General features: G+C 50.5%; 1 protein-coding gene across 5 annotated transcripts in view; it reads right to left on the bottom strand.

Annotated features, from left to right (window-relative positions):
- The window catches only part of RPS6KA2 (ribosomal protein S6 kinase A2), a 347,615-nt gene that overhangs the window by 79,712 nt on the left and 252,963 nt on the right, over window positions 1-14,940 (bottom strand). For all 5 annotated transcript variants that reach the window (XM_072766322.1, XM_072766327.1, XM_072766333.1 and 2 more), the window contains one exon: window positions 8,707-8,788. In XM_072766322.1, the coding sequence (XP_072622423.1) occupies window positions 8,707-8,788 (82 nt within the window). The remainder of the gene's footprint in view (window positions 1-8,706; window positions 8,789-14,940) is intronic.

Raw genomic sequence — 14,940 nt, 5'->3', positions numbered from 1 at the left:
CTGTTTTCCTCATTGGTCATGGTCATTGCGTGCAAGCTCTTTAGGAGGTCGTGTTGCAGAACTGAGTCTTGCCTTTCCTGTTTATCATTTGTGAGTCACTGTCAAGTGAGCAAGGCCTTAGCCAGTGTCCCTTCTCTTTTCTACATAAACAGAAAACAGGCTGTAGGATGGCAGGCGTGGTGGTGGCGCCGAAGGCAGAGCATGAGCTCCTGGTAAGGCGAGACAACACTGACCCTGGACAGGGCTGGTCCCCTCACTCCTCGGAAATGGGACAACGGGATGGCAAAGGCACAGTTATCACCGCCTGACCTCGAATTTCTTTCACCTCCGAGCCCTGTCCTCCTGCTCACTCCCCATCTGTGGTTTGTGGGTCTTCTCTATGCCGCATGAGCAAGCAAAGCTGCCCCTTCTGCCCCCAGCAAGTGAGAGTTGGGGGGCTGCAGTGTGGAGATGGCAGTGAAGGGAGCCTCAGAGGGCCTCTCTGTGGTGTGAGAGCCGGGGCCGGTGGCCAGAGGGCAGGAGGACACTTCAGGTGCTCATGACAGCAGAGCCATCAGCTGCAGGCATATCATGTGAGTGACAGCAGGGCCACAGGACTGTCCTTCTGAATGCTACCTGCCATGTGGACCCACATGTGTCACCACGCCCCAGGCCTGGGCTGCCTCCTCACAGCGAGGAGCTCATCGATGCATCCAGCCAGCCTCCTGGAGGTGTCCTGTATCTCAGTGGAGTGGGCCAGGCTGACAAGGGCCTGCAGGCGGCAGGCTTCATACCCCCTGGTGCGTCTTCTCCTGGGAGAGGTCTCTGTTCCATTCACCACCCCCGAGGAGATCTGGGGAAGCAGAGCAGCTAAGGAAAGGAGCCACTGTGTTCCCACACCCAACTAACTATCTCTTCGAGAAGTTTGGTCTTCCACGATGGTTCAGAGCATCTGAAAATCATCTAAATAGACAGATCTTACTACTACTGTTTCAGATCTGTTTGGCATGAGGAAAACTGCTTAGCTACATAACCAAATACTGGGTTGGTGACGGAAACCAGAGGCCTTAAGAAGCCTGGTGAAAAAATCAGAAAAAGATCTTACACTTAAGTTTCCAAGGACTGTTAAATTATAGCAGAAAAAAAAATTTCCTCCCTATATTTTACACAAAAATAAATCCCAGATGGATTAAAGAATTAATGGTTAAAAAAATCAATCCATAAAAATAATAACAAAGAGGAATGCCCATCTGATGTCCAGGTGGGAATCTGTTTAATAAAAGCAATGGAGAAATAATGGAGGGACAAGGGAGAGATGAGCTTCAACTGTCCCCCGACTGGCCGTCCAAAAGATCGTAGCAGCAAAAGGCAGCAAAATGCGTAGAGGTGCATGGGGGCAAACAGAGGGCCAGGAGCCTCCGTGAATGCAGTAGCCCTGAGTGATTGTGAAGACAGAGGGAACAGCTCAGCTGGGACATGTGCACACACACGTGTGCTGTGACCATGACTCCCAGGTGTGTGTGGGTCCTTCCCCGGGGCCGGGAAATAGGCTGTGTTCACACGGGGCTTGGTTTGGTCAGTGCTGAGACTGCATCCCCGACGGTGCCATGTCCGGGGACCCGCACGCTGAACTAACAAGATGTGGAAGTGCAGTGGTTACATGGAGCAGGGCCCCTCAGCTGCAGACAAGAGGCAGGAGCCGGCGTCCTGAGGGGATGGCCCGTCGATGCCCAGGTCTGCGGATTCTGTTCAGGCGTGCAGAGCCCACGCTCCACCCTCATCAATGCCTCTTCTGGCAGAACCAGGGATGGCGGGAAGGGCCTATACCTCCAGCTCGGCCACCTGGCTCACAGCCACAGAGTATCCCTGCATGAAGAGACACGGGCATGGACAGCAAACGGGTCACTGTCTGTGCTGTCTTCAGGCTGCCTCTGGCACAGCTTAGGGTGCTGAGAGATTTTGATTCCTAAGATCTAGATGCATAAAGAAGAAAGCTCAGAGAGGCGCTTCCTCCATCCCTGCATTGCTATGGCGTCAGGGAGTCAGAACCGGGGAGAGATGTCGTGAGCTGAGACAAGAGACATCCCGCCTGCTGGAGAGGAACGCCAGCAGCCGTCTTGCTGGGCGGCTCTAGGCTGGTGCAGAATCTGGGGTCAGGCCCCATTATCTTCCTGGGATTTTTGTTCCTGGTATTTGACAGGTGAGTCTGGGATTGAGTGGGGCTTGCTACTACGGATATAAAAAGAAGGATGTTCTAAGCTATTTTGAGATTCATTAATAAACCATTCATTAATAAATTCATTAATAAACCATATTGGGGGTAAATGAAGTTTTGTTTTTGTTTTTTTGTATTTCAAACCAATTCTGTATTGTAGCTGGCCTGCAATGTGGAGGATTAGGGGGATGTGGTTTTCATGACTGGCTTTGCTCTGTAGGCAATCTGCATCCCCTGGTGCCAGCTGTGACTTTCATGTGTCCTTCAGCCATCATGGCCTGTGGCGGCCCCAAGTGCTAAGATGAATGTGGAGATGAACACAAATTCATCCTACTATGAAGGGCACAATTTCCTTCCCAGAAATACAGCGGAGGGTGTGCATTGTGGAATTATCCTGGTGGACATGACACATGATACAAAACTAAAGCTACTTTCTGGGAACTCTTTTTTTGGATCAGGCCAACATATCTTCATGACGTCCAAGACCTATTCTCCTTTAAACAACTTTAGAAGTACCTATTCCTTTGTGCTCATGAGGAATTTAAAGTTTAGGACATTCCAACCTGTTAATTTTTTTTTTTTTTACTCAACCACTTGGCCTGTGCTGGAGTTTTAGGAGTTAAAAGTTGGCTCATGCCCCTTTCAATGGTAATAAAATATCTCAATATCCATGGTCCTTTGAAATGTCCCATCAAGTGAGAAACCAAAATGCAAGGCCTGGTTTTGCTGGCCAGCCTAATGGCTTGGCACATGGGAGCAGAGAGGTTTTGAACCTCGGGCTGCCTCTTGATACATGATCCCTGCCTTCCTACAAGTCACTAGAAGTCTCTGAGAAATGGCCCGTGCAGCATGAGAGAGCCAGTCTGAGATGCTCATGTAGCACTGGAGTCCACGCACAGGTGGGTGGCGAGCTCAGGCTCCGCTCAGTGAACTGACCGCTGCTCACTGCTTCCTTCCCTTGCTCACAAAATCTCCTGGGTCTGAAATTATACCCCAAGCCGTCTCCTGGATGCAGGCTAAAATCTGTCCTCACACCATACATTATAATCTTCAGAGGTCAAATTCAAAGCAAAAAGTATGCTCCCATGAAGAGTTGTGTTCCTAAATGTTTGGTGGTCAAAACTCTGTACCATTCTTTAGTCCAGAGAAAATAGAAAGGAAGAAAACCATAAATAATAAAAATTAAAAATGGTAACTGTGTCGGTGGCCATATGAGGTCTAACTCCCCAAGATTTGTCTTTTTCTCTACACCAGGTTATTTAAAGAGAGAAAGGCATGTTTCTCAAGTCCCTTCTTGACCAAAGAATCTTTTTGTGGATGAATCTTCAGCCTGTTTCTCTTCTGCATTTATACTGCACAGGCATTAAAGATGACAAGGAAGGATGGTCATCTACTTTCTACTTTTTAACCCATCTACAATCCAAGAAACACAATTCTGGTAAAAAAAAAAACAGATAAAGGACCCCAAAGTACACAGGCCCTGTAGGATAACATGCTTGTTCCCTTCGGATGTGCAGGTGCATCCAGGATGCCCAAGAAAGACAAGCCAGGGAGGCTTAAGGGGGAGTCACTCATTTTACCTTTTGTCCCAGACTATGTACTGGGAAAATAGCCCCTGAATAGTGAATGCCCTGAGGACAATTAGCTGGCCGTGGATTCCTAATGCGGAAATGACAGCCTGGGCATGTGAGGGGATGGGGCTGGGTCCCCGGAGCCTGTTACAGGAGGAGCACCGGGTTCTGACTCCACAGCCTGCAAACCATGGGACGGTCGTGACTGTGGCTTCACTGCTCTGGCCTCAGTGTCCTCATTGGTACAAGGAGCACAGGACTACCAGTAGGGACACTTAAACCCACCCCACCCCCACTCCCAGAATTTGCAATCATCCAAATGTGAGCCTAATGACGTTAATGACTTTGCCCGGAAATAAAATCAGTGTAAACTAAGGCGCTCACTGAAGCTCAGTTTCTGAGCCAGTCGGTGTCTTGAAACGAAGCTTATCAGTGTCAGAGAAAAGGAATAAACGTCACGGTGCTGGAAATCGCCTTCTGAGGTCTGAGGCCGCCTGGGCCGTGCTGGCCAAGGACTAGCTCCAAGGCCATGATCAGCACGAATGTAAGCCTGTGTCCGTCCTGGCCACCACGCACTCTGCACTCCCTGTGCCTCTGCTCACAGTCCGAGCGATGTCCTCACAGCTCTACTTCTTATAGAAAAGACAGACGATTAGCAGAAACAGCCCCCACCGGTGATCCGACGAGCTCAGAAGGCGGCAGCCGAGTCCACGTCTCCATCCTCGTGGTCGGTGGCCCTCCCACCTCTGCTGTGAACCCATCTGCAATAATGTAACTGGCTTGACAGAGATTTTGCCAGAATGATGGATTTTTTTCCCCTCAGCCTCAGATGGACAGACTACGGACTTTCTCCAAAGCAGGGAATGCCTACCTTTGGGCTTAGAAAGTCAACTTCTAAGGAAGATGGTTGAAAATTAGTTTGGCCTGAAAATACAGGTGGAGTCCTACCAGGAAACCATCACTGCAAAGAAACCTTTCACGTACGATGCCCTTCCGCACGGTGGAGGATGGCCCGGTGAAAGGGGACACAGCCACACCCGAGCCCTGCTGGGGCCTCGACACAGGCTCGTCCTTCGTGGCAATGAATGTGGTGGTAGCCGCAGGCCTGGGGCTGGAGGAAGCCGGAACCCTTCCTGAGGAGATGGCAATTGATGTCCCACCTCCCCTTCACTCCCCCACGCCATCAGACCTTCCCAAAACTAGCCAGGAAAAGCCCCAATACCTCTCCTAGGTCCACTGAGAAAAGGAACAGAGCTGAGGACACCCGACACTGACCTTTGCCAGGCCTGCGACGTCCGACACACTCGGTGAATTTAATTCTCACGTCAACAACGCCAGGAGGCAGGTACTCTGATGGCATCACCCCTTTCTAAGTAGGAGGACATGAAGATGACACAGCCCACAGTGGGGACGCGAGATGAGCCCAAGGGCCCAGGTTTATGCTCCCAACCACCGTATCGGGGTCCTCTCCCTTGGGGGTGACAAATTCTCGTATTGACACCCATGCAGACCACCCAACTCAGAACTTGGGGGTGGCACCCGGCAGCCGCACCCTACAGAGGTCCCATGGGCGATTCCAGGGGTGGCCCAGCTCAGGAGCCGCTGTTACTGAACTGGGTCACAGTCCCTACATATGGACTTGGTACCCGGGGGATGGACACCAGGCTGTCTGTGTTCCTGGTCGCATGCTGGGGACCGTGGTTATGGCCACCGAGCCCCATTCCCTTACAACACAGAGTGGGGCATCAACCTCTGGACTCCTTATGCTTGGAATACTTGATAAGGAATTGTTACTGTAACAAGGGTGTTGAGTAACGAATACAGAGTTAGGGAAGAAGGGGAACATTTGCAAAGGGTCCGTAAGCCAGCAGAAGGCAGGCAGCACCGCCCTGCGAGGCGCGGAGAAGGTGCTGGAAGACGAGGGCGGGGGACTGCCAGCTTGTCACACCCTCAGCTTCTGAGCAGCTGACATTTCCCTTACAAGTGATGCGCCACCTCCTTAAACGAAAGGGGGCAGGCGCCTGACAGCTCCCAACTTCTTTAAAGATAAAATAGAGCTGTCAGGGACTATTATCCTTCTGTCAACTTATTTGGAATTCCACTGACAACAATTCTCTCTTCCGCACACATGACAGTCACCCATGTTTTTGAGAAACAATCCGGCGCTTTACAATGACTTCCGCGAGTCCTCCACCCCCTTTCCATGTTTACCTTCTCAACGTGATTTCGCTATTGCAATTCCTTGCCTTTGCGCTCTGGGGGGGCTGTCTGTACTCTCGGTGCTGCTGGCGAGCGGGGAGCATCACTGCCACTGTCACGGTGCAGTCCTTGTTTCTCTCGCACATTCTTCAGAATGACTAATCAGCTTGCAAACCGGTGCCAACGAGAAGGTGGAGAGTATCTGAAGAACTTGGGGCTCATGGAATGCAGAGGTGGTGCAGCTCAAGCTGATTTAAATCATCCTTTGAGGGGATCCCTGGGTGGCTCAGCGGTTTGGTGCCTGCCTTTGGCCCAGGGTGTGGTCCTGGGGTCCTGGGATCGAGTCCTGTGTCGGGCTCCTGGCATGGAGCCTGCTTCTCCTTCTGCCTGTGTCTCTGCACTGTCCCCCTCTCCGTGTGTCTATCATGAATATATAAATAAAAAAATCTTTAAAAAAATCACCCTTTAAACCAAACCTCTTCCTAGATGAATGAGGAAGGAGGGGGGTTCAGAGACGGCTGACGTCCCCTCCCAGGGGAGGTGGTGAGTGGTGCATGCAGACACCTGGCCTCCTTCTTGCACGTTCTCCTACGATGGGTCCAAGGACCACCTCACCCGAGGCACTGTTTTGTAAATCTTCTCACTTTCTCTTTAGAAAATAAATCCCAATTGCATTTCTGGGGGAAAAAAAAATCTATTATTTTGTGATGGGCCATTATGGAAAGCCGGAGCAATCAAAGGGTGTCAAATAATGTCTGGTTTGAAAGACGGCTTTTAAAGGAGCACCAGGGCGTGGGAAATCTCCCTCTTCTTAGATGCTCATATGGCTCATTCTCACTCTGTACTAATGGTTTTCCATAGTCAAGCACGTTGTTCCGAAGTATTTTACTAATAACTTTACATTATAAAAAGTCAAATATGTTTTATTTTTACTGAAAACTTGAAATCTAGAGTATAGGGAAGAAAATGCAACGCTATCGATAATCCTGTGACTGTGTTCATTTTGGCATATTTTCCAAAGGCACAGGTATCTCCTACCTGCCCATATGTGCATGGTCCTGTCCTGATGGAGATGCTCAGGTATTTAATGATATTATGATCGTTCTTTTTTTTTTTTTTATATATATATATATATTTTTTTTATTATGATCGTTCTGTGGACACAGCTCTCTATCCTGTCTGATCCGTGGAATACTGTGTCCAGGGCACTTTCTCAAGGACGCTGGATTGGATGATAAACAAATGTGGAGACGTGCATCCATGGAAGGTGAATCACCGAGCTGGAGTGTTTGGCACAAGCTGAGAGGTCACGGTTGATGCTGATGGAGCGCAGGCTTCATAGCAGGTTCAACAGAGCGACTTCTAGCTCCTTGACTTGACTTCATGCCTCCAGAGCGTGTGCACAGACACGGATTCCCTGACAACGGTTCAGTGTCACCCCTGCATTTCCTCCCTCTCCTTCCAAGACAGGGGACGGTGAGGTCATATTTGAGGGGAAGATGGAACAGTTGTGACTTAAGGGAAAGAACCGTTTAGGGTCACATCTTTGAACAACCTCCTTTGGAAGAACACTTGTTCTCCTTTGAATACCTAGGATGGGCAAGTCTGTATCTGGTTCACACACTTCCTGCCCTCTATTGCTGGTTATCTTATCTGCCAGCCAACAGGAAGTGACATGTGTGCAGAGAATGGCGTATCGCTTGAATTGCCCACTGAATGCACTTGCTGACGACATTGTGTCTTAAGACCTAAAAATTCACATGCTGCCTTGACGTCTTTGAGCCTCATGGAGTCCAATGGCCTAACTGGGGGCCCCCGGCCCCTGCAGCTCCCCACCCTGTGAGAAAGGCCACCCACCTTGCAGCTGCACCCCATCTGGTCCTCAGCAGGCTTCAGTTCCCTGCTGGCTTACAGAACGAGTCAAACAGGCCCAGCACATGCTCCACAGGAGCCAGGGGCCACTTTACCTTCCTGTTACTACAAAGCCGGCCTCCTCAAGCCTGGCCTCGGTGGCTGTGCTCCTGAGCGCAGGCCGGCAGGGCCCAGCATGGCCCTCACAGCCTCCTCCCCAGGGCGTGATGAGTGTGCACCTGCCCAGGGCCTGGTGTGTGTGCCGGGACATCTTACACTGTCACCAACAGAGTGAGTGGGCGGGGATCAGAGAGTAGCACCCGCTCAGCTCCTGGGTGCTATCAGCTATGAGGCCGGGAGCCAGGAATGGTGATCTTGGATGCAGTTTTATTTTGGCCTTGTGTTTAGGGTCTATGCTTCACTGGGGGGCGGGATTGAGGAGCACTAGAATCAGGTGCAGGACTGTATTTCTGAAACCCAGCCACAAAAGGGAAGCAACACAGCTGGGAATCGTGGTTTGTTTGAAAACGAGCAATCCAGTCTGGCTGAGGATTCAGGCCGATTTGTGGTCCACATGCAGCCAGACGACCTGCTTCTGTTTTCGCCCTCATTGAGCTTTTTTCCAAATGCCACAGCAGGACATAGGTGTGGGAATGCTATTTGTGCAATACGGCCTCCTCTCTGAAAATCGTGGGAATTTTGCAGGGATATGTTAAATGTTCAGGGAAATGTTTGTACCGCTTATCATCAGAGTGTCCGATACACTCCTTTAGAGGCAGCTTCAGAAATCGTGCAATACTAAATAGAAAGTGTATTTATGCAAACAGCAGGCACAGTTCAGGCCACAGCCGCGCGTCTCAAACACAGCCAGCCCCTTGGCGAGATCCTCACCTTTCAAGGTAGCTTTCTTAAGAACTTTCATTGCGTACAGCTGCCCAGTGTCAGATCCCTTGGTCTTCCTCACCAGGAACACCTGACAAAGAGAACACACAACATCGGAAATTGGGAAGACGTTGAACTCATTTTCCTTATTTGATTTGACAAGGGGATATACAAGGGAGTTTAGGGGAAAAAATCCAATGAAATAAATATGCTATCAGGAAATTTTATTTTATTTTATTTTTTATAAAGATTTTATTTATTTATTAGGGACACACAGAGAGAGGCACAGAGACACAGGCAGAGGAAGAAGCAGGCTCCATGCAGGGAGCCCGATGTGGGACTCGATCCCGGGTCTCTAGGATCATGCCCTGGGCTGAAGGCGGCTCTAAACCGCTGAGCCACCCGGGCTGCCTGAGGAAATTTTAAACACAAAATTTTCTCCAACATCTAGGCTGCCAGGACAGATTTCATCCAGGACACAAAACAGCATTATGTGTTTGTGTGAAGAATCGTTTGTTCTTGGTACCACTAAACCTTTTCTAGCATGGGTAATATCACTCTTCTGGGGAAAAAAATAAAGGCCAGGTGATTCAAAAAACAAAAAAATGCTCAGAAATTTTAAGAGAGATCATTTGGTTTATTCTAAATATCCCTTTGTAAATCCCCGCTGTGAAGTCTACCTTGATAGTTATTGCCAATCACATGAACAGACGCTGATTCTCAAGATAAGTTGAGTTCTCTTATTTTGAGCTTTTTCACCCAAATTTTAGCTTTGGGCAGAGTTAAATTTATAGATACAGTTAGCTTCTTTTTTAAAAAAATAGAGTTAGTTTTTAAATGGCTCTTAGATATACTTGTGTGGATCCTTGATGACATTTTTGAAACACATTTTGAGATGCCACATTGAGGAAAATCAAAAAGAAAACTGAGGGGCTGAGTGAGTTTAGGGTCATAGGCATGATGTTGAACAGAAAGAGTAAGATACATACACACACACACACACACACACAAACACACACCTTCCTGGGGCATTAGAGACCACCACGCTGGTGATGCTTGTTATCCAGTGGAGGCACCACCACAAGGGTGACAGTGACCCACCCACTCCCCAAAATGCCTGCCTCATGGAGCCTCATGAAGCCAGAAAGAACTGCTACTGCACATGTCTCCAGGGGAAGCCAGCTCCACCAGGTGTCGGGTTGGCAGGTGGGGATACAGGGTCACCCGTTGGGACAGAAGACAAACCAGCACATGGGGTTGGGGGTGGGGCTGCAGGGTCATGGTGGGGACAGAGGACACAGACCAGCACATGGGGTTGGGGGGCAGGGCTGCAGGGTCACCCGTGGGGACAGAGGACAAGACCAGCACGTGGGGTTGGCTCCCACAGCTCCCCACTTGGGGAGGAGGGCAAAGGGGAAGAGAACGGCTGAGGACGGGGTCTCCTGAGCAGAAGGTCTGCCTTCCTCACCAGACACTCTTGGTGTCTGTCCTGGGTTCACCATGTGCCCTGGGGACCACACACTGCCTCCTGACCCTAAGTGGGTCCTGGCCCCAGGACAGCCCCTGTCTTGCTCCTTCCTGACCGCTGCCGGCATTTGGGTCACAGTTCCCTCCCTAGACCGGGGTCAGTGCCAACGACCCCCTGCCTCCTCTGGCCCAGAGAACAATGGGGGCGGGAGGGACAGGCTGGCCCTGGATGCTGCCTCCAGGAGTGGGGGCCCACGCAACCACGGACAGAAGTAGGTTACCCCTTTTCTTTTGGATTTGGACTATTCTGTCCCTGAGCATTGATATTCATCTTTGGGGGACACAGGACGTGTCTAGGTGTGTGCATGTGTCCTTGCGGTTGCACTTATTGGCTGGATGGACCTGGCTGTGTTGCAGAGCCCTGGGGACAAGCCTTCTGTGCCGACAGGCCTCCTACAGCCTTGTGCTTACAGCGACGAGGGCTCTGCTGGGGACGGGCCTCCCGACGGGCAGTAGAGCTGCACCAGCTGCGGTCAGAAGGGTGGGTGTGCAGAGAACAACTTCGTGTCTGACATTCCGAGCCCTCTGACTCATGGGAAGTCATGTGCCCTGCAGCATGTCTGGTCACACGGTGGATCCCCTCATGCCTCCAAGGCCTTTCCCCAGGCTGGTGTGGGCACGTGGGGACAGCCAGGATCCAGGTCATGAGCAGCAGCCCAGTAAGCAGCCTGGAGAGGGTGGGGGTCCCACCCAGGACCTGAGCATTGGTGCCCATCACCCAGGAAAGGAAGCTGTGTCCTGAAGTTGTGAGGGTGAGGGATGGGGTGTCTGGGGCAGGGAAGGGGCTGCTGGCAAAACAGCTGAGACTCTAGCAGCGAGGGGCTCTGACCTCTGGAGCCAGAGGGTCACCTCAGAGCTAGAGCAGGGGGCTCCTGGCTCAAGTCCCCCATGCGCCTCAGCTGGGGGGCACTAACCTACTGACTCTTTACAGTGAAGCCTACTGGTTAGCCCCAGACGGGCATTCTTAGAGTCAGACGACCAGTAACAACAATAAAACCTTTCTTTCAAAATGTGCCATATCCAGAAACCACCTTTCCTGCCTGCATGTTCATCCCGCTGTCTGCCTCTCCCCCTGCACTGTCAGGAGGGTGTGCATGATGCACACGTGAACATACGTGAGGGCATATGTACGAGCTCGGGGATGAGTGGAAACCCACACTGGAAACCAAGTTCACGCGGGCTGCCGACCACTAAGAGGAGCATAACTGACGTCAAATTTTGCGTGGAGAGCCACACATGAAACGTCTTCTCTGTTGTATTTCAGGCTTTTAAAAATAAGATGATTGACAGTGATGGCTATTTATACGTATATTAAAAGAGTTCTACTTTTATTTTTGAAAAGAACTGGAAGACATTCCATTCTCGCAGTGTTCGCGAAGCCCCCATCAGGCGTCGGGCCCTGGGCGCACCACAGGCGCCACAGCGGGAGGGACCCTGGGGACAGGCAGGGCACCTGACGGAGCCGGTGCTTAGGGTGCAAACTACGGAGCAACCAATGCCACAGGTGAACCTGGTCATGAGTGAAGAGAAGGGCTCACGAGCCACAGGCTGCCACTCCCTATGGTGCCCCGTGCCGTCTCCTCTTAAGCTGGACGCGTGTCATTCAGGAACACATTTGGATGCAGTGAACTAAGTTCTGGATAACTCCAGCAGTTTCAGCAAATACGGTCACCGATTTTTCAATTCTAACCTAGCTGGCTTTAACAGGGTCCCCATTTCACTCCTGACCACTTCTTCAGCAGCTCAGCATGTGACATGCAAAGGTGTTACGTGGGGACACGTGGAGGCGGATGCTTTGTCATCCTAAGTCGCCCCAGATCTTCAGGTGTCACTATAATCAGCAAAACCACTGCCTGACTCTCTCAGCAAACTTTTCAGCTCTTAGAGCTGCGACGTCGCAATCGGTCTGCAGTGTCCTCCGACAGAGCAGCCAACTGGGAGGTGCCGTGCGCTTTCAGAGGATGTAGGGTGACAGTGTCCTCAAAAGGAGGCATTTAAAGACCCACTCTTACGTGCTATCAATTAAGCGATAGGAGCAAGGGCGTGCATTTATTTGGTTTAATCCCTTCTCAGAGTGTGGGAATTGTATCTGCATATCTTTCCCTTGAATATTTTGAAGAAAAGAATTGAAGAAATTCTTCTATTGAAGAAAAGAATGTTCCCACGCCGGCCCCTAGTGTTTATCCACTTGAGGGACCTCAAGGAGCAGGTGAGGGGATGGGAAGAGGGCGACGGTGTCACTTTCGGACTCTCCTGGTGGCTCCAGCACCTCTCTTGCCTGCAGATTCTCAAGGAACCCCTGGTCTGCATCATACACCTGGACACCTGTGCCGTACCTTCCAGAATTTCACTGCTTTCCCGATTCAATCCTGAAATTGCTTTGTCTGAGGCCAAGGCTATTTCTCCTGTCCAAGCACCACTGCTCCCTCTGCTCTCTGGACACCCTTGACATCACCTTGACATCATGGCTCCACAAATTACTAACGACCAGAGATGTGCTGCATTATTCCCAGCGTAGTGCTCTGGCAAACTTGCTTCCTACACTCCATAGGACTGACTCGGGGACGAGAGCATCCATTGCCTTCCATGCGGTCCCGCCCAGGGACCCTCTGGATGCAGCCCCCATGGTCCCTCCAAGATATGCCGCCACCCTGGGGGATGTCATCCTCTGGGCTTGGGGCTGCTTCTGCCCAGGAAACAGTCCCCTGGCTGCAAAAGCAGAGACAGCTGCTGAGGAAAGGGTCATCAGGGACCCTGCAGTGGGCAGAATGGCAAGGGTACATTAATAGTCCCTGGGACGAGCCTGCAGTCGGAAGCAGGCATCAGTGTGAAGGCCAAGTCATAGAGACAGCACTTTATTCCTTCCTGTATCTCCAGCATCTGCAATCACTGCACAGAGGAAAGATAGAATGGATGGGCCCAGGGACAGTGGATGGAGGGGCCCAGGGACAGGTGGATGGAGGCACTCAGGGACAGGTGAATGGAGGAGCCTAGTGACCAGTGGTGGAGGGATCCAGGGACAGGTGGACAGAGGTACCCAGGGAAAAGTGGACAGAGGGACCCAGAGACAGGTGGATGGAGGGGCCCAGGGACAGGTGAATGGAGGGAATGTGTGACACGTGAATGGAGGAATCTAGTGACGGGTGGGTGGAGGGACGCAGGGACAGGTGTATATGACCCAGGGATGCTTGAGTCCAGATTCACTCTGGCTTTTTGCTTTTGGGAGCAGAGGCAAGAAGAGAAATCTGTTTAACAGGACCTTTCTGCAGGATGAAAACATTTAGTTTTGCCTTTCTTTTCTCTTCTAGAGAGCAAAAGCAAGATGAGTCCTGCATAAGGACATACAGTTTTTATTTCAGGATGAAGAATAAAATAATATGTGGTGTTAGAACACGCAGCTTCCCCCCCACCCCATCATTATTCTGCTTTTATAAAAAATTCCTCAGAGACAGCCCTGTGTGGACAAATGTAATTTGTGTCTGTGGCTCTCTAGTGCCTGGTGTTGGTTCCAAGTCATCCCAGGGCACTTCCGAGAGCTTTCCAGAGCCCTGTCCTGTCTGTTGGTCGCCCCTCATCCACTAGGAGTCCTGGTCTTCACTTCTAGGGCCCACCAAACGCCATTCATTATTTCACTAGTTTTCCAAAGAATGGTTTTCAAAGTTCGAAATTTGGAGGTACTTGCACAAAGCCTTTTCTTCTTTTATCATTAACCCCAGGTATCTGAGGAGGGCATCTTCAAGGGCAGGTTTTGCCCAGTGAATTTTCTGGACAGACTCCCTAGAGCCCAGACCTGTGTCTCCATTGAGCTTGGAAACATTGTCCCATCCGTCTGTCACCAAGCACCCGAGATGGGGGCGGTGGGCGGTGGTGACCAGGAGGCCTGAGGGACCCAATCCGAAGGCAGTGGCTGCAGCAGCCCCAGCTGCGCCCTTGCTGCAGACGAGGACCACTTGGTGGATAATGTGCTGCACGTCCAAGTCTATTCTCAGGAAACAACATGTGGCAAGTGTCTGTGAATTTGCTCGTCTTTATTCCGAAATCATAGTTCTCAGAGAAAGAATTATGCCTTCTTTTTTCTGACATTTCTAATTAATGGCGGACATTCCATTATCGCATAAATAGGCTTTGCCTTGTGCTCTTAGTAACACTCCTCACGCTGCAAGAGATTGAGATCTTCATTCCCTGCTTCCAAAAATACCTTATGATCCATATTAAGTAGCCATTTTTATTGGACACAAAATTGTGAATCCTGGAAATTTTGTGCAGTTCAAAACTACTATGTTTGTATGTACATCCGTGCAAACACCTCCTTCCCACGTCACTGTAGGAAAGTGGAAAAGAAAACAGAAAAAGTCTACCTTATACACAGGCCAAAAGACAAATTTTGCAAGGAATCAAATTTTCATGGTCTGTAAGAGACTTTCCAGAACATCACGAATGTTCTATTACTCGTGCCTTAAATCAACAGGCAGCAGATTTCATCTTGGCACAAAGTCCTATGGAGAATGTCCACATTCCATATAAAAATGAGTCTTCCAAAGCTCCAGGCCGCCGTTCTGCTTGCAGCCAAGGTAGGTGCTGAACCGTTCTCCTTGGGCCCGGGTGTTGCAGAGATCACGCCGTCAGAGCCTACGGATTCCTGACAGTCATGCAAGGATGCAGAAGAAGGAGCACCGTGTGCTGCTAAAACTCACACGTCGTCACAACTGGAGGATC

This window comes from Vulpes vulpes, chromosome 1 (assembly GCF_048418805.1).
Source record: "Vulpes vulpes isolate BD-2025 chromosome 1, VulVul3, whole genome shotgun sequence".
NCBI lineage: Eukaryota > Metazoa > Chordata > Mammalia > Carnivora > Canidae > Vulpes > Vulpes vulpes.
The sequence above is the reverse complement of the archived record's forward strand: the minus strand, read 5'-3'. Positions and strand labels throughout refer to the sequence as shown.